We start from the raw sequence: 19430 nt of genomic DNA, 5'->3' as shown, positions 1-19430 counted from the left end.
CATCTACATCAATAGAATTAGTATTGACACAATTCATTTGCTATGCAACCACAATGGAGTCTCACTTTTTCTTCATCTTAATATTTCTTCCAAGTGGAGTAGAAAGTGCTGTGGCTCGATTACGCCACTGAGCACTCATTTTTATAAGCAATTCATTTCTCCCTCTGCATGTCCATTTTCACCATCTCTTTATGTCTCTCTTCTTTCCTGGGCTGTATTTCTCATACTTTTTCTAATAATTCCTCTACATCTACATTACTTGCTTGTCCAGATTGCCTTTTCCTCTTAATCTCCTTTCTTTCATTTTCCTTCTCTTCACACTCTCTGTGGTTGCTTCCACTCTCATTGTCTTGTCCACCTGGCTGGTGGACACGCTGTTGGGCTATATTTGGTCCAGCCGATGATTAAAAGTGCTGTTCTAACCTCTGCCTCAGACAGGCCAATCCATCCCACAGACACCCCACCACTGCCACACACGGGGAGGCTGAATAATTTATGCACAATATCGAACATGAAAGAAGACCTACTAACACTCCAAAGTCCACCAGCACCCTTTCCAATCTCTCTGGATTGTGATGTGTATACTGCCTCACACCACATTTGTTTGCACAGGCGTATGTGCATGCGTGTGTGTGTGTGTGTGTATGTATATAGACTTCTACCCAACTCTATCCTTTTGGAGTTTGGCAGTTCTGGTTACTTTCAAATTTCATGGATAGAAAAACGGGGAGGGAGCTCTGTAATTGGAAGCAGCGGTCAAAAATGGTCAAGGAGCACTCAGGGGAGTACTTTGAGGATCAGTAATTTGCTTAGAGAATTTCTGTTTTGAGAAACATGTTGCCTAGCAACTCTTGAGCTTGAGAGAGCCTGTTTCCAGCCTTTTGTTCCAGCCCAATGTGAAAATACCTGATGGTCAATATAATTTAAACACCATTGAGTGGATGAGTGCAGGGCCAGAGTGCTTTCCACTGCCAGTTTCAAGTCGCTGCTGAGCAGGTTTCTACTTTATTTCAAGGAAGGCTCTCAGTGAGTTCAGCCAAACTGAACAAATTCACTGGGCGGCAACTTTGTCTTTCAATGGAGGATATGTTCTGGAGTTATAGTGCTGTCTCACCTCCCAAGTGCCTTCATAGTTCTGCTTCTTGAGACGGACGGCCCAGTTATCAAGGCATGCGTCAGAGCAGTGGTCCATGCTGAGGATAACTGGCCGGCTCAGGACCACCCCTGGAGGGCCACAACTCACGACGGGGCTGAGCAGGGTCTGGCAGCCGGCCAGGGGTAACCTACACCAGGGAGAAGAGAGAGAGAGAGAGAGAGAGAGAGAGAGAGGGGGGGGGGGGGGGGGGGATGACTCCAGATGAAATGCTTTTACTCTTAAAGTTGTTAGAGAGAATTTACAGGTCTCTTGTAAGCAGTATGTGATAGTGTCACATGTGCAAATTATCTATCTAGAGAAAATAATAAAAGACTGCTGGATTCGCTGACTAGCTGGACCCACTTGTGATGACTTAGTGATAACATAACCCGATCACAGCATGCTACAATGACTGTGCCATCTGAGACTGAATGCAAGCAGATAAACAGGGTTTTCCCGAACAATTCATTTAACTTAAATAGTGCACACCCTGGTAAAAGGCTATGTTATTTATTTACATCCCTCCTCCACAGTACTGGCCCAGCCTCTTAAGCCTTTCCTAATGGAACAGTAGAGCATCAAAACAAACAGCCTAGTGGCATCCAGGGAAGACTGCCAGTTAGGCAGTGTTAAAAAGACCCACCTTAAATCTTCCTTCCGCTGAACAGTGAGATAAATCTCATAGATCTTTCCTCTGGGGATGGCCTCGGGAGGAATGAGCAGACTGATTCCTAATGCAAATAACAACAAAGGGAGAGAGGGGGGGATAAGGAAGAGGGGGACAGGCTCATTTGTTCTGACTGAACAACGCTTTTGTCATCTCACAAAGGAAGCCAGCCCACTCAACAAAACTGTATGGCTGCAGAAACAAAAAACAATTCTATTGTGAAGGTCAGAGGCAGCCTCCGCCAGGTGCTGTCGATGCAAATCTCTGCACGGGCAGCCGAGGCGGCACGCGTCCCCACGGTCAACAATTAGCTGAGACAAAAGCACACACTGCATCGCAGTTTAAATGTCCTCCGTCTGCCACCAAGTAGATAATTGAGACCATGGAACGGACTACTCCAGGAGAATTACACTTCCCCAGGAGAGTGTGGGAATGCACCTTGGAGAATAGAGAGAGCTATTGAGGTAGTTTAGGTGTTGAGGCATTGGTGTTGTGTTCTAGTGCCAAAATCATCCACTTAGAATCCTATTAAAAATGTGGTACAAACAGTGACTCTATGAAACAATCTGTACAGTCTTCATATTGTAAACTGGGCCTGTTTACCATAAAAATATCAGCATGAAAAAGGCCAAGGTGCCTGGATGCTTACAGCTTTGTCTAACTTATAAACGGGCTTCGCTCTGAAACAGTGCTAAATGACAGCATATCTCATCTGACTGGATGAAAGAGATGATTTTTTTGTTTTCTGTGTCCCAATGAGAAGACGGGTGCCAATGCGTGGCATAGTCTACAAGGCTTTGAGTTAATCCATGCATAAAATATCTGTAAGAGAGCGGAAGAGAGAGTGAGAGCGAGAGAGAGAGAGAGAGAGAGAGAGAGAGAGAGAGAGAGAGAGAGAGAGAGAGAGTGTGTGATGGCAAGAAAAACACAAGAAGAAAAGACCTTTTCTCCCACAAGATACTGGCTTACTGGCACCGTCATCGGCTAATCTGGACAGCCTACAATGAGCCAAGTGAAAACTGTCTTCCAGTATAATTATATAAGCTCTGTACTCAGCTAATGTGAAGAGGGAAAGCAAAATAGGCACTAATGATGGTGGGCTTTTTATATATTTTATGAGACTAATCTTTAATGGACTAGCTCTAGTCCTCTTTTGTGCACGTAGCACACAACTGACACTTGTGGTCAGCTACAAGTTTAACCAGCTATGTCATAAGCGAGAGCCTAATTGGAATAATTTGTTCAAGGCTTTATTCCAGGAATCTTTCAGAGTACAGTGTTTGGTGCCCACTCTTTACCTTATAGTGAGCTCATCACTGCACTGAACATTGCAACCATTATTGCAGTGTAGATGTAGGTTACTGACATTGTATTTAACTCGACCCTGAGCGTCTAGATTGTAAAGGCCTTGCTACTTTTGGTATGGCTTTTGGATTAGCTGCTTTTTAAATAAGCAAGTGAACCTTTCATGAGCATTTTTGGTGTCTCATCTTATAACAGTTTTAAACTAATGTGTATCACAGAGAGATATATAGCCTGTGTACTGAGCTGTTTTGTATGACCCACATGCATGAAATTTAAAGGCTGAATGGTCTGGGTGAGTTTCCATACAGTGAGACGCTGGTCGATGGGACTGATACCTTCTCTGTGTTAATTTCCAGTCAGAGGCATTGTGTGGTATAAATGCAGATGTAACAAAGTTTCTGTAAAAGGTTCCTTTTTATGTAAAAGCGATGGCGATGTATAAAATCCAATGCAAATAAAAACAGACTTGTTCCCACCATAGACTGGTTCAAATTGTATTTCTACATTTAGTAGCAGATGTTACATTGTTTAGATTGAACTCTGCTTGCTTGCTTGTTTGTTTGTTTGTTTGTTTGTTTGTTTGAGGTACAGTGGCAGAACATCCTATAGAGGATTACCGAAATCTCCCTGTCCTCACACAACGCAGACCTACAATGCCGTGTTTACTGAAACAATACCTGAGTTAAACTGCTCTGCCTTTATTGCCCAACTCCAGTATCAGATTTGGTTTTTATTCAATGCCTTCTCATCTTAGAGTTTTCATAAATCACATTTACAACTTACAGTCGGAAACAGCAAACTGGTCCGGGAGTAGAAAAAAAAGTTGTGGTCTGTTACCTGCTCACACTGACTTATTACAAATAAACCAAGAGCTGTAAACATGAAGACTTATGGACTGGCAGGTAACTTGAAATCGGCTGGACAGTTCTGGGGACTGTCATCCAGCATCAATAGGGGACAACTGTTGATGCTGCACTTTTTTTGTTAGTTGAGTAGTTATTAGTTGAAAATTGCAACTATAACTCATATCTCGTGAAACAGGGCCAAAAAGAGTCTTGTCTCCACAGTACAGTATATATGTGATTGTATATGTGATGTCATTTCGAAAGCTCATCTACTGCTTTGAAATCTGTTAAAGACCAATGTGTAGCTCATTTATACAAGGGAGAGAGAGTGAAAAGGAGTTTAAACTGAGGCATGTGGTGTATTCTAGCAGCTCCTCATTAAAAATAAGGGACCACTTTATGTTATTTACTTTTTTGTATGTGTGTTTCTTCTCTGTCTTCTTGTGAGATTTTGGGATGAGTGGGGAAGTTGTTTTGTTTCTTTGTTTAAAACCAAAAAAGGGGGAAACTATTTTGGAATACAGATTTGTACTTCATATTTCTCATTTGTGTAACACTGGTTTCCAATAATCTGTCACAATTTGTCTCTTGTAAATATACGAGTGCAAGTTGCAGTCATGACTAATAATGCTCATAATGTATTATTTATCAGTGAACCCCAGAGAAGCATCTATGTGCTGCGTGACTTGCTGTCTTGTGATTTTCCCACATCAGTCCATTATGACGCAGGATGACATCACCAAAAACACGCAGAAAAGAAAAAAGCGGTCCATGGCACACAAAATCTGATCTTTTTTTCTTTTTTCCTTAACACCCTGCACACAGAGCTGGTTCAGAAAGTTAGAGAGCACACACCAACACACACATTTATATTCTTTCACACAGTTTCACCTGTGCAGCCTTGAGTTGAAAATCTGATTGTAGATATTCTTTTTCTTAGAGCTTTGATACTTTCCAAACTATCAAGTGTGGACAACGTTACTGTTTTGATACATTGAAAAGTATTTAATGCTATAAAAACGACGTGAACGTCATGATTGACAGCGTTGATTGATACCGTAGTTCCACCTTGGGATCACTACTGCGTAGATTCTGGCTCCATAATTACAAAATGGCGGCATCCTTATCAGGGATATTTTGTCTGCACTTTGTACAGCAGGAGGAGGTAGAGATGTGTCGTCCTTTATATATAGTCTATGGAACTGAACTACATGTGTAAGAGCACCCTTATATGAACCTAAACGTAGAACCCACCTGTGCTGGGGATCGTCAGCCTCCCTCCCAGGAAGTTGAAAGTCCCGTAGGAGCTGTTAGCCACATCACGGGGCAGCGTTTTAAAGTAGCTCTGAGTGGACAGCCGGCTCACAAACTCCGAAGGGTCTGAGTTTAGCTTGCCGTTGTGCAGAGTGTGCGAGCCGTTGGGGAGCGGGTCCAACAGAGGCCCGTTGGTCATGGAAAACTTCCCTGTGGTATCGTGGCGAGAGCGTAGGGTGCCTTGGTAACTGGTGGTGGTAGTGGTTAGATCAGGCTGGATGGTGAGCAAATGGGAATTCTCTGTTTAAATAATAAAGACAAACAGACAAAAGCAAATGTGTGAAACTTCATGAGTGGCAGGCGAGGGGAGGTTTGTACATCACAGAGATAGACCTCACACTCTCTAAAGCTGTCGCAACACGCAACGAAAACTGAAACAAACAGGAAAGACACATGGTGGCGAAAACAGAAGACTCACACACTCTTGACAATACACAAACTCAACCCAAAGCCAGTCAATTCCAATCCCGTCTCTCTCTCTCTCTGTCTGTCTGTTTAGCAACCGCACAATCAATTCCAAACAGAACTCAGATACAGCTAAGCACCCAGAATGTATAAAGGCTTTTTTCACAGTGAATCACAGGCACTGCAACCCAGTTCCACATCCTCATCCAACTCAGACAGTTGTATTTCTATTACCTGCTGGTAAACCTCAGAGGCTACACACAGGCAGTAAACAGAGTGGATACATTTCCTGACAATGAGGTGGTGGCGAAAACATAATAAAACATAATGCGCACAAGCGCGCACAAGCGCACACACACACACACACACACACACACACACACACACACACACACACACACACACACACACACACACACACACACACACACACACACACACACACACACACACACACACACACACACACACACACACACACACACACACACACACACACACACAAGAATAAAAAACACTGTAAACACATTCACACCATCTCCACAGCCACAAACAAACAGGATCAGTGGTACATGTAGATGAGTGCTGCACGGTGGGTCATGATGGGCCATGGAGGGCAGACGGACAGACCGACGGACGCACAGAGGAGGTTAGAACAAAGAACAGTGTCCTACTGCTGTGGGGGGGAGGCCTGCGTGGCCGCGGTGCCCACACACCTGGCTTGCTGGGCTTGATGCCCATGGGCTGGAAGCCAGTGGTGAGGATGGAGGAGTCCGCCACGTCGGCATCCAGGTCCTCCTTCTTGCGGCGGTAGACCAGGACCACCACGATGAGCAGCAGAGTAAGACACAGAGCCACCGCCACCATGCCCACGTAGAGCGCTACGTCTTCAGCCCCGCTCACAGCTGCAAGGGAAGGAAAAAGAACAGTAGAAAAGAAATCATCACAGGTACCCAGATCGGATATCGGCTCCGATAGACTATTTAACTGGATTGGATATCGGATGAATGAGGCCGATCCAGCATTTCGAGCCAGTTATTTCTTTTTTATTAATATCATACACAGCAATAAAGTTACAGCAATCTAATCACTTTAATTCTGTTTGCAACACCGGTTAGAGTTTCAGATTAAATTTTAAAATATCTGTTTGCAGTGCACTTTACCTGGAAGTGTAATTTATTTATTTTTGCTGCTAATGTACACTTTGTTATTTGTTAATAAATAATATTGAGTACATTTATATATGTGTTAATTTGTTACCTTTTTTTAAGAAGGCTAAATGTTTATGTCAAGCCTGATGCCTTCGCTCACATGGACAGGTATATGTTCATTCATTCAACAGTAGGATCGGATCGGTATCGGGTATCGGCCAATACGCTCAGCCTAGGTATAAGATTGGATCGGTATCTCTAATATATATATATATATATATATATATATATATATATATATATATACACACATATAAATACATACACATTATATATATATCAATTATTGTTACCATACATGGCAGAGTCTCTCTCTCAGTATATAAAATAACAGCATTTCAGAATAAATCAAGAATTAATAGTTTGTCCTCTAATTTTGATCTCCAGTGTGTGTGTGTGTGTGTGTGTGTGTGTGTGTGTGTGTGTGTGTGTGTGTGTGTGTGTACATACACACACTGGATATACCCTACAACTAAATTTTTCTGAAGTAAAAGTACAAAGCTACTCACATCAGTACCAAAACTACTCATTATGCAGAATGACCCATCTCAGCATAATATACAATATACTCTTGGATTCTGATTATAATTATTAATGTGTTAATTTGTTCAACACTTAAATGTTGCAGACAATAAAAAAGCAGCTAATTTTAAAGATCCCTGTGAAAGTATCAAAACACTCAATCCACAGAGAAATGCACACAGCCCGTATTCAAAAACTATGTCTCTAAACGATGTCATAACTATACTATATATAGGTAGAAAGTGCAGCTACAGTGTTATTTCAGTCATTCTCCGGCTGTTATGAGAGTGCAGAGACATCAAGAGTGCAGATGTGGAAGATCCGAAAACAGGAGGCGGGTTTAAAGAGACATGCGCTAAAATGGAGCTTTTAAGGGTGAATACAGGTATACAGGAAAAATAATGTGTTTGAAAATTCTCAGTTGAGAATCTGGTTAATATCATGTAATGAGTTCCACATTCCTTGCTTGTCACCAAATGCTAATTGACCTTATCCCTGGTTGTTTGATGCAGAGTTAAGAGAGCTAGCAAAAGCAAATATTAAAGAATCACCTAGATTTGAAGTATTTTTTAAAAGCCTAAGGCTTGAATGTCAACCCGTGGACAACAGAAACCAAGAAATTAAGTTATTAAGTTCTGCAGGGTTTTGCGGCATTATATTTCTTTATTTCTGCACTGGATATATATTTATATATATATATCTTATGCTCACATGTTTTTTCTCCCCCCTGTCTCTTCCTCTCCAAGCATACAACACCCCCAAGATAGACAGTGCAACAATGAAGGATTTGCTTACGAAATTCTAGCACCTCTCACTGTATCCAAGTCTCTCTCTCTCCCTCTATATCTCTCTCGCTCGCTCCCTCCCTCCCTCCCTCCCTCCCTCCCAAAACTACAGTATGAAAATGACAGCTAAGCCCAGACAAACATCAACGTGTGCATCCATTTGTGTGTATATATTTTGCGACTGTGTGTTTTGCAGGAGAATGGGATTTGATACGGCTGTCTCCCTTGGCTGGGGGAATTTGGTGGCGGAGGTGGAGGATGCTCCCTGGGCCTTTGTGGAGGGCCATTGTCCCCGGGAGCCACGGGGGCGTAGCGCTGTCAGCTGAACACAGTCAAGGAGGGGACGCATTGAACAGTGCAGCTTTGAGGGACGGAGAACAACGGCAAAGGTTAAAGTGCTGCAGGCTGGCGTGCAGTGAGTTGACAACAAAAGGAGGACAGAAGTAGGAGGAGAAGAGCAAATGTACAACACTGAAAATCAGAATCAAAAGAAGGACAAAAAAGACTAACAGGGAAGACAGCATGTGCCTGTGACTGACAGCATGTGCGATTTACATTTCAGCAGTAAGCAGCAATAACAGGTCCAAAAGGTTAGTGTCAAAATTGACCCGATTAACATTAGATGTGACATATTTGGTTGAATATCTAATGTCATGGTGTTTTTTGTTTTTTTACCACTGTGTAATTCTACTGCTTGGCGGGCACCTATTTGCCAAGTTTTAATTGGTGTTGGTTAACCTGTGATATGGAAATGGCACAATTAAATTAGCAGAGTGCTAACAGAAGAATAAAAAAAAAAAAAACAGAGAAAAATGGTCAAAAATCTATTCTTTCTCTCTGTGTCTCGCTCTCATCTCTATTCATCCATTTCCATCCATTTGTCCTTGCCTTCTCCTTTTGCCTTGAAAAGCCCATTCCTTTGGACAAAGCCTCCTGATATACCCAAGACTTTAAGAGAAATGCCAGAATCCATTTCATGGGTGATTATCTCAGTACAATCTGATACCTTAAGTAGGGGGATTATAATGCAGCCGGGCTCTATGGCGGCCTGTTTAATGCCAGAGATCCCTTAACATGCAATCAATGGTGAATGATTGGCTGCAGGTAAACACGCGATTGTGCGTCTTGTTCTTGACAATGCACAGTACATCCGCACAGAACGTAGTCAGGGCATGAAGAGTCTTACAGGACACATACACCCTTCCTCCACCGCTCATTCTGTCCATTAACCTGTCTTTGTGTTTCTCTCCTCCGACTTTCTCTCCTTGGGGAAACATTGAGGTGCTTAACAGTAAGCAGTCGGGCTAAACCTTCCATCGTCCACAATGAGCTACAAAAAAAGGGAGAGAGACTTCAGCTAAACCTCTCATTAAAGTTCCCAAATCCAATTGTCTTGGTGAGTCAAAGGCCAGACGAGACTGTGATATTTGGACTTCTAGCGCTGGAGTCTACAAAGAGATGTGCACTCTGACTAAAGACAAAACAACATCCTTCAGCAAGGAGAAAGGCAGACTGGGTTCTGCTGATTGGATAAACATAGCCTTGGATTGGCCAGTCACTGTTTACTTTCTAAGGGCAAACCAAAGGCACCTAGCTAACCTCAGTTGCAAAGATCCAGTATCTCTCCTATTCCACACACCATTCTTGCACCCAGACAATAAAGTCAGTCAATCAGACAACTCTCCCCCTCTCTTTTTTCCTCCCTCTCTCCCTCTATTCTGTCTGTAATCTCTGGTGGCTTATCGGAGCATCGCTGAGTGAAGTTTTATCTGACCCACCAGGTGTCACAGCAAAACGATCCCAATGCTGACTACAACCCCGACCAGCAACCTGCTCCTCAGCTCCTTCTGGTCGCCCGCTCATTGATTTTCATGATGCCAACCAATAATTGAAAGGACATCCATCACACTTTAATTGACATAACTAATCAGGCTTTATAATTGGATGGGCTTTACTTTAGTCCCCCTCTAGCGTGGCTTCTCTCCCTCTTTTTTCCACGCACACACTCTACCAATTTATCTCTTTTCATTGCTACCACCCATCGCTCCATCGTTCATTTCCACTTGATGTAATTGCTGGTAAAGAACTTCTGATTCTCTTTGTGTGTGACCTCTCTTCATGATTGACACCCGCCTGCGGATAATCTGTGGATGTGATGAGCTGTTTTCAGAGTTGACCCCAGGCCAATCTGTTTGTTTCCTTCTCTCTGAGCTTTCAGTTCAACTCCTCAGACTTGCCCCAGGGCTGGCTGGTTAGGGATCAGTTTCTTGACTCGAGATGGCCACTATGTGGACTTATAATTCATCTCCTCTGAGGCGATGTACCAGCATCCTGTTGAAGTTTGGACTCTGGCTGCATCGGCAGTCAGCACTATGTTTGCACCCGATAGTCCTCAACTCTCTCTACCTGCTCCTTTCTCTCTCCCGCATTGATAAATAAAAGCTTTGTAGCCTCCTGTGCCTCCTCCCTGGGCATTTATCAAGAGACCTGAGAATATATTTCATCCCATGGCCAATCCTAGTCACTCGCCCGAAGATGAATAACACAGGAGTTCTTAAGGTCAGGGAAATATGGCTACTAAAACTCTCAAAGTGAACGTGACCATTACTATCTCCACAATACAGTCGTCCCATCCCTTAGTGGATACCGGTGAAATATGGCCCAAAATAAATGTTGAGCCATTTATCACGCAGCCTGTGACCCCGCTCAGACAAACCAACCCATGACAAAAACATTGCCTTCTTTGGCACCAAATTAGCTCTCGAATAAAACAACCACCAAATTAATAGTTTGATGATTTTTCGCACAACCATTTGTGACACCCCCGAAACAAGATGGTGCTGGAAATTACCGTCATTACACACATTAAGCTAAATAATTGTTTTTATGTTGTCCTAATTTCCTGTGCCTGAGAATACGAGCACTATCATTTTTCCCACTATCTTTTTTGTGCCCTCTAACACCTGTCTGCCATTTTGGAACTGGCACACTTCCAGCATATTTATTATTTCCCTACACAGATTTTGTGTAGCTGTATCTTGTTTGCTTTATGAAAATGATCCTGCCTGGGTCAGATCTGTTTATTTTTGAGCTGTAACACAAAGCTCGATGCTGCACATTGGTTCTCATAGATGCAATACTGAAAACAATAACCTCATCTAATGTATGTTATTCCTTGCTTAATGAGGGAGATTAGAGATGTTTGTGAGGTCCTCAGACAGAGGACATCTTTTGTTGCCGAGTAACTACGTCTCACTCTGCAGTTGTATTGTTCGATTACGCTGGAGAAAGGAAGGGTGTCTTTTGTTTCAGGGAGGAAGTTTTCCATCTCAGCTAATAGCCTGCAGACATGCTTGAAGTATGGGAGTTGCTGACAAGCCAAAACCATCTTGCTATTTTGCTTATTATAATACTTCACACAGCCGTTGTCTATGGAAACACATCTGCTGGGAACAGATTGGGACAGGCATTCTTCAGAGGCCAGCGCTCCGCTCTGCACTGTCAGTGTAAATACCGAGTTATTTGGTGTGTGTGTATGTGTGTGTGTGTGCGTGTGTGAGAGGAACAATGACTGGCATCTTTGTGTATATATCTTGCCTCTCTAGAGAGAAGCTGCTGACCTTTGATGATGGGCCGACTGAGCTCCCTGGTTCACTGCACCAGCCAATATTCAGTTGACACGCGCACATGCACGCACGAGGACACACACATACAGTAGCACTATCCGACTCCCCTCCCCCTCGCCATGCATCAGTCTAATCACGTCAAACGATGCAAGATACATAATTCAGTTTATTAATTCATTGGCCCGTGTTAACCGAGTCCCCATTAAAACACAGTGTATCATGCAGATCAGCCAGAGAATGCGCTATTTATAATATTTTCTCCATGAGACGCCACCCTGAGACTCATCATTTCTGGATGGGAAGCTGCAATATCTTTCCGTCTTTGATATCTGCAGGGAGCAACAGAGCTCTCCCTTCATGTCCATCCGGTCAGCAGTGGACCCTGTGGTGCCACTTTCCACTCAGCTGCTGTCGTTTGCGGTTTCTGATCCTGACAGTACACACATGCCCTATTAATGAGACATGGGGAGTAGGAACACAGTACCGGCTGCTTTACACAAAAGATGAGATAAACATTGGCTTTGTAGCTTTATAAAGGCTCAACATAAACACAAATCACAGCACACGTGCACACTGGCCATGTGCATTTTCACAGCCGATCTGACCAATGCCACTTTATCTGACAGGTTGGGTTTTAATCAGGAGAGAGATGGTTTCATTTTCAGCTCTATTAATAGCTCAGAGAGCATCAGAGCACCAACGCAGGTGAAAAGGTTGTATATTATCTTAGCAGCGGGTGTCATACTGGTGTTTATTAGAATGGATCGTCTAAAAAGGTCACACAGGTGGGGACGAGCCAGTAATGGTCTACAGGTAATTCTACAGTCGGTAAAAGTCTCATATGAAATGGACTTCTTTCCTTCTATCCATCACAGGAAGCTGATACCATAAGGAGGCATAAAATGTTTATTTGATCTAATAAAAAGACGAGGAGGACAATCGCGCTCCTCATGCCAAAGTGGAAACTGTATTCAAAAGCAAAAACCATGAAGGGAAAAGCCTTTCCCTGCCCATCCTCTCCACCTGCCTTAGTTCAGGGGCTAATTGATGCAAATTCTGTACACCTGTTCTCCATGTATTGCCTGTGATCTACTTGTTTTATTTGATAAAGGTTGCAAGACTTCCCTCTTCTCATTTCTCAGTTTACACATCCTTGATTCCTTTCCTCTCCTTCTCTCTGTGTGCCATAGTCTCATAATCAGGGTAACAGGCATTTTAAAAAATGTGACATCTGTGCTTTCGAGCTGTCATTATAAAGCCAGGTCAAATAAATATGACGTGTTGCACAGTTGCCATGGTTTCCATATTCCAGCTGTGTCATAGGTGTCGAAACGGACTTCTGCACGTACACCTGTGCATCCACACTCATAGCTCCTCCGGCTAGCCTCCTTTGTCCTCGAGATTTATTTTAGGAATTGAGACATTCTTTAAGATGGTGTGCTAAGATCAATTTCCGGGTCACAGGCAGGAAGACAGATGAGAGAGGAGAGAGGAAAAGAGGAGGCAGCACTTTTATTTTTGAATACATTTTCTACTTTGGCCTTAAGGATGTCAAGCTTATTTACTTTATCAGATCTGTTTTGTATTTTCTGGCTGCAGGTCTCAAATGTTGTTTTGAACACATTTATTGATTTCAAATGTTCATCAGCTCAGCTATAATAAGTAAACATATAAAAATAAACTTCATTCCACTGACCCTTTTGCAGAAAAGTGGTTAAAAAAGACCTCATCCTACTGAATCCTTTCTACCGTTCCACTGAGTTGAACAGTTGAGAGTACCATTTGCAGCGTGTGGGCGGTTAGTGCACTCACTCTGTGGGCACTGCTCGCTGGTACAGTTGAGTGACTGGAGGTCGAGCCCCTGGCAGTCTTTGCCCCCGGTGCCAGGTGAGGGCTGGGTGCACTCCCTGCTCCTCCACATCGAACAGTCTGCACCACATGGCGACCACTTGCTCCACTCGCTCCAGCCTCCATCCACTGCAAAGACACATAATGGAAAAAACACGAGTGAGCAGAAACACACACACAGCATCAAAAACTCCAACTGATTCCCTTCAAACACTTATCTTAGTTCACAGGAAAACTATTGATCGGAAAACATGCTGAACAGTTTCAATAAAACAAGCTATAACTTCTTCTTACAAACAGTGTGAACTGTTAAAACTACATGGGGAAGTTCAGATGCAGCATCGGTGTAACACCAGTGGTGTATTTGCGTGTGGGATAAGAACAACTAGCAGAAAACTCTGTTTCCATCCTGTGCAAATCCACTTGCTCTAAAATGCAAACCTGGTTGGGAAAGCATTATAAAGACATGCAAATCCACTTGCACACATTCAAATCCAGCAGCTGCACAGGGAAACCAAAGCGTGTAAAACTGCTGAGGAGAGCCATATTGTCTCTATTCTGCTTTCTTTGTTTATTTTTAGCATGGAAATCAGATGCAACAAAGCTAAACCCCAATGGTACGTAGGTGTGGCTGTGGAAGGTGCTGTGGCCTGGTAGATCCAGCTGTCAACAACCTAAATTTGTATTTGCTTGAGAAATTGGCCATCTAGTCTACTGTCAAATATACATATATTTTTGTGTGTGTAATGTTTTTAAAATTACACTAAATGAACATTTGAGAGAGGCAACAAATCTGCCTCGGTTTGATTTCTTTGTCAAACAAGCTCTTACTGTAGCAACATGGGCATTACCTGCAGACACACAATACATGTGGTACTAGTCTGAACAGAGATGAAGGTACATTACACCTGCAGCCTACCAGTTCAAACACACCGGCATCACCTAAATGAAACAAACGGAAATGGGCTGGTAATTGTTTTGCACGGGCCTGGCTGTAAGAAATATCAGCAGCTTTGCCACACACAGAGAGGCCATTTCGTAAAGGTGGGGGTAATTTGGCATTGAGGCGCCGGTGGTGGGCGGCTGGGAGTGTTATTGAGAGAGACACAGCGCCAGGCCTGGGGAAGGTTACCACAGGGCTAATGGGGAAAAGAGCAGTAATGAGATCTCATGGGGGGAAAAAAACGTCACTTTCTTGCTCTCTCTCTCTCTCCCAAATGTAAGGGTGAAAGGGACCAGACAAGAATCACCAGAGCCACACACACACACACACACACACACACACACACACACACACACACACACACACACACACACACACACACACACACACACACACACACACACACACACACACACACACACACACACACACACACACACACACACACACACACACACACACACACACACACACACACACACACACACACACACACACACACACACACACACACACACACACACACACACACGGCAGCAGTAACCCTCCTCCTGACTGACCTAAGGGCAAGGAAACCTTAGCGCTCATTAATCCTAGCAATAAATAGTGCAGGGGGGCATGACCCAAAGGGCGCAGGCCTGACCCGCTGCAGGTCAGAGCCTTTGGTTAATAAAACATAAGTATGAGAGTCACTCATGGCGGAATGCTTATTATTGCATAACTGTGCCAAGTAATAATATTTGGTTTTGCAGCAAATTGGAAAAAACTAGTTAAAAGGCGGCCTCAGTGTATCAGGCCAGAGGCACAGGTGTGTGAATTAGACCCTGCTCCCATACAAATCTGCATGTTTGCACGTTTGTGTCCTCAAATGATTGCTAGAGAATGTGAGTGTGTTTGTGTGATGGGATGCTGACACAGCTCAGGCCTCTTTGCAGTCAGATCCATTTGGCAGAGAGAGCAGAACCAATCAGATAATTGTCCTTGTTTGGCATTGAGTGGACCCATCCGTGGGCCAGTGGGCTGATTATCCAGGCTGGGAACCAGAATGATTGAATAGCGAATTACATCCTAATGAATATATTATGTCGCCCCTTTGGTTTATCCACACCACTGTGAAATAAAGAGATGAGATCAACATCTGCCCTGATGAGGTGATGAAATTCTACTTCTCTTTCCCACCACAAAGCAAGACTAATGGCCATGCAAATAACATTTTCAAACAAGGAGATTGGAGTGAAACTGGGTGCTGCTCATGAGAATGAGAGTGAGGAAAAGAGAGATGAAGATGCATAAACAGTTCTTGATGGCCGGCCTGACTCTGAACATATGTTGCAAGTATTTCCACAGCAGCAGAGACCAGAGAAATATTTGGATAGGATAAAAGGAAGTGGGAAGAATAGAAGTTGTTACAATAAATGCAGCAAAGCAAGAAAATTGACCCTTTTTCTTGATTTTTTTCTCTTCAAATTTAAGGCTGAAATCAGAACCAAACCTCATCCTTTATGTTTTCAGGATCCACAAAAGAAAACCTTCTATCCACAGCCACAGTTTTCCTTATCAAATCCACAGAAAGAGATTGTTAGTACTACTGCAAAGGCACCGCAGCTGATTTTCAATCATGCAACACCACAGGTTTTAGGTCAGGCAGGTCTCTGAGGAGGGACATTAATACAATAGCCCAGTGGCAAGCTCCTGTTTGGACATGTTGTAGGGGGGAGAAGCAAAAGGAACCCGACCATTCTTTACAGGTCAGTAGGAGGGCCCGTTTGAAGCTTTGCTGTTCAAAATGACAACTGCTGCTGATGGACACAGTCCAAGATCATTGGACACCTATGGTTTCTGTGTCCTTGAGGGGACCACAAGTACGTAGACAAGTACCCCAGAGACCAGCAGGCCGCTCCTCCGACCCCACTGTGCTGTCAACACGTGTGCACCGTAACCAACTCTAATTCCAGTGTTCAAAGCCTGATGGAAAAAAAAAGCTAAAGAAAATCGCAGACCAATGGGGGGGTTGGTCTCTTAACCACAGAAGTGAGTGATGCAACAGTGATTAATAACCAAATCTTATTCTGTATTTCTCTCATATTATTTCTGTTTAAAAGTCAGATTTTTGTTACTATTAGCTAGACAAAGCTGCGTGCACTTCCTTATGTTAACTAAACCACTAGAATAAATCGAAAGGAGACAGAATAAGACATGAAGTCGGTGAGCCAAAACGATTGGCACAGAATGATTAAAAACAGTTCTGATGCGAGGCTGTCACCAGATGGCCACCGTCTTTTTGCAGTGAACTAAAGTATTTTTCCTCTCCCATTTATTAGCCACAGCCTTTATTTATTCCTTGGATAAAATATGAAGTCTCCAGAAAAATCACTGATAATATCCAGAGACACATGAATGCTTACTTGCAAAGTATAATTAGACATTTGCCTGCAGTGCAGACAGCAGACATATGGACGCTAACTTGCATATGTACACTACCATGCACAAACACACGCTTACAAGTATGCATGCACAAATACACCAGCCCCGAGTCTGTTTATTTTCCATCTAGCAGAAATCTCAGAACTCCTCTGGCAAGCCTGAGGGATCAGTACAATATTTAAATAATTCACACAAAATTAGAAATCTCTTCAGGATGTTTGCTGTTCTCTAACAACATCAGCGACATTTCCGTTCATTTGTGTGGGGCAGGTGTCACGGTGTCACTCACCAAAACTGGGGGCTAACTGTTTGCGTTTGGCTCAAGTAGAGTGTCTTTGTTGGAAATGGTGGTGGGATCTGACATTTTGCCACGACTGTTGGCTCTGACCACAAGTCCGCGCAGGGGCAGAGTCAATAAAACGGTTAGAGGTGGACTGCAGATTTATGTGGGATACTTCAGCGGGGTATGATGAGATGCAGACAAAGGGAGAGTCAGAGAGAAAGTGGAAGGAGAAATGGAGATAAGCTCTTGCATAGTTTGGCTACTCGCTGTCTCAAGTGTTGATCTGCTCTGCTCTGAGCCTCAGGCTTTAGCCTCGGCCTCCTCCTCCTCCACAGCTCCCTGTGTCTCTCCCAGCATGGAGCCCATCTGATCTGCCACACAGGCCCCGCCAACTCTCATTAAACACTTTGGAGACTTCGACAAAAATACAGATGAACCTCTCTAGTTTCACACTTTCCAGATGAGAGGTGGGAGCTCACATTTATATACAAGAGTGATTGTGAATAGACGATGTGGAGAGATGGTTACTGAAGAGGATGATGTAGACGCCGTTTGGTCCGGGGAGGCTCATACGAAGGATGTGTGTGGAAACATGCCTCTGTGGTTGTAGCACTGTTCTGAAGGAATCAAGCCACTTTTTAAATGTGGAGCAACACATGGCCATTGCCATTTCAACAAGAATTATATATATAGTCTATATATAGACTTGGACAAATTATAGCCTTTGTAGGTTGTTGGTTCCAAATTTAAGTTGATTTGTTTCCAGCAAATATTCATTCAGTTGAAAGAATATTTATCAGCAGCAGTACAGCAAATCTGTTAGAACATCGATGTATTTTAGACAAAACAGAGACAGGCTGCAGCTGCAAATTACAAAGAATAAGCAGCTAGAAAAATAAATATATTTTTCTGCAAGTCATTTCAAAGATCTAATGCTGTAAGTTAAATGCACTAGAGAGCTTATAATCAACACCAAATCTTAGTCTAGATAATAAATGAACTCCTGAAACATGACCAGAATTAAATCATGTAAGTTTTAAAATTCAACTCAATAACAAAGGCAATGGGGAAAAATGCCTATCAAGGCCGACAAAAAAAAACAAAAAACGCTACTACTGAATCCAAATGTCAACTATGTTTCAAAAAAAATAATAACATGATGTAGATCTGAAGCGTTACAGCTCCCTGTGTAAATCTTTCTTGTCAAGTCTCTTTCTTCTGAAATGGGCTAAATCACCATCTACTGTGAGTGTGGTTGATCAGACCTGCGAAGGGTATAAGCATGGTGATAATTAAAGTTGTTATCCAGTGACTGGATAGGCTAGGCTGATCTCATCTGCTCCCCCTTGCTGAACGTGACCCTATGAGAACCTCTATTCATGTCTTCAGGCTGATAATTTATACATGTGTTAATCACATATTGAAGATTCATGCAGTATGTAGTTGGGGGTTGTCATTGCTGGGCTGTGTGTGTGTGTGTGTGTGTGTGTGTGTGTGTGTGTGTGTGTGTGTTGGGTGAGAATTTATGAGAGCAGCCAGTTTATCTTGTGGTACTTCAGAGGCATAACTGTGAGTACACAACAGCCGCTGTACCTCTCGCTCTGTTGTGGTGGACTTTGGCCTTGAGGAGAACCCTCTCCGGGGTCTGACCGCAGGGGCTGTCTGTGCCACCGTCCGAGACAGGTAACAGAGTGAGAAAAGGAGGCAGACTATGTTGAGGCAGACTCGCTAAACAACAGAACTGATAGAGATGTGAGCAGGGTCACGTCACTATAGCATCTCTCATTGAGAAAAAAAAAAGTTGTCTTACTCAAAGTCTCTGCCAACTTTGTTCACAGGGCATAATGCAATTTCTGTCACGGCATCTTAAGGGTTGAAATTACACACTTTCTCCTTGTGGGGCAAGAGAAAGATAGAGGGAGGTGGGGTTTAGTCTAACAATAGCAGCTTGGACTGACATTAATCTCTTTAAGCTCATGGAGGTCAGTATCCTGCTTTGCTGTGGGGGAATGTCAAGCATCCCTGGACACCCCTCTAATTCCTTTACTCGTTGCTACAGCGCTAATAATTCAAAATCCATCCAGATAGTGTCCTGATGGAGCGCCATGCATTGTGTG

The 19430-nt window shown here is 43.2% G+C and overlaps 1 protein-coding gene across 1 annotated transcript in view; it reads right to left on the bottom strand.

The window, feature by feature from the left end:
• Window positions 1–19430, bottom strand: part of unc5a (unc-5 netrin receptor A) — a gene marked incomplete at its 3' end in the record, with an annotated part of 126189 nt that overhangs the window by 13592 nt on the left and 93167 nt on the right. Inside the window, exons 7-11 of the mRNA XM_083915780.1 lie at window positions 13628–13792; window positions 6388–6576; window positions 5207–5506; window positions 1779–1866; window positions 1115–1283 (exon numbers count right to left, since the gene is read on the bottom strand). Coding sequence (XP_083771906.1) covers window positions 1115–1283; window positions 1779–1866; window positions 5207–5506; window positions 6388–6576; window positions 13628–13792 — 911 coding nt within the window. The remainder of the gene's footprint in view (window positions 1–1114; window positions 1284–1778; window positions 1867–5206; window positions 5507–6387; window positions 6577–13627; window positions 13793–19430) is intronic.

Source organism: Echiichthys vipera (genome assembly GCF_963691815.1).
Source record: "Echiichthys vipera genome assembly, chromosome: 6".
Lineage (NCBI taxonomy): Eukaryota > Metazoa > Chordata > Actinopteri > Perciformes > Trachinidae > Echiichthys > Echiichthys vipera.
Note: the sequence above shows the minus strand (reverse complement) of the source record. Positions and strands in the feature narration are given on the sequence as shown.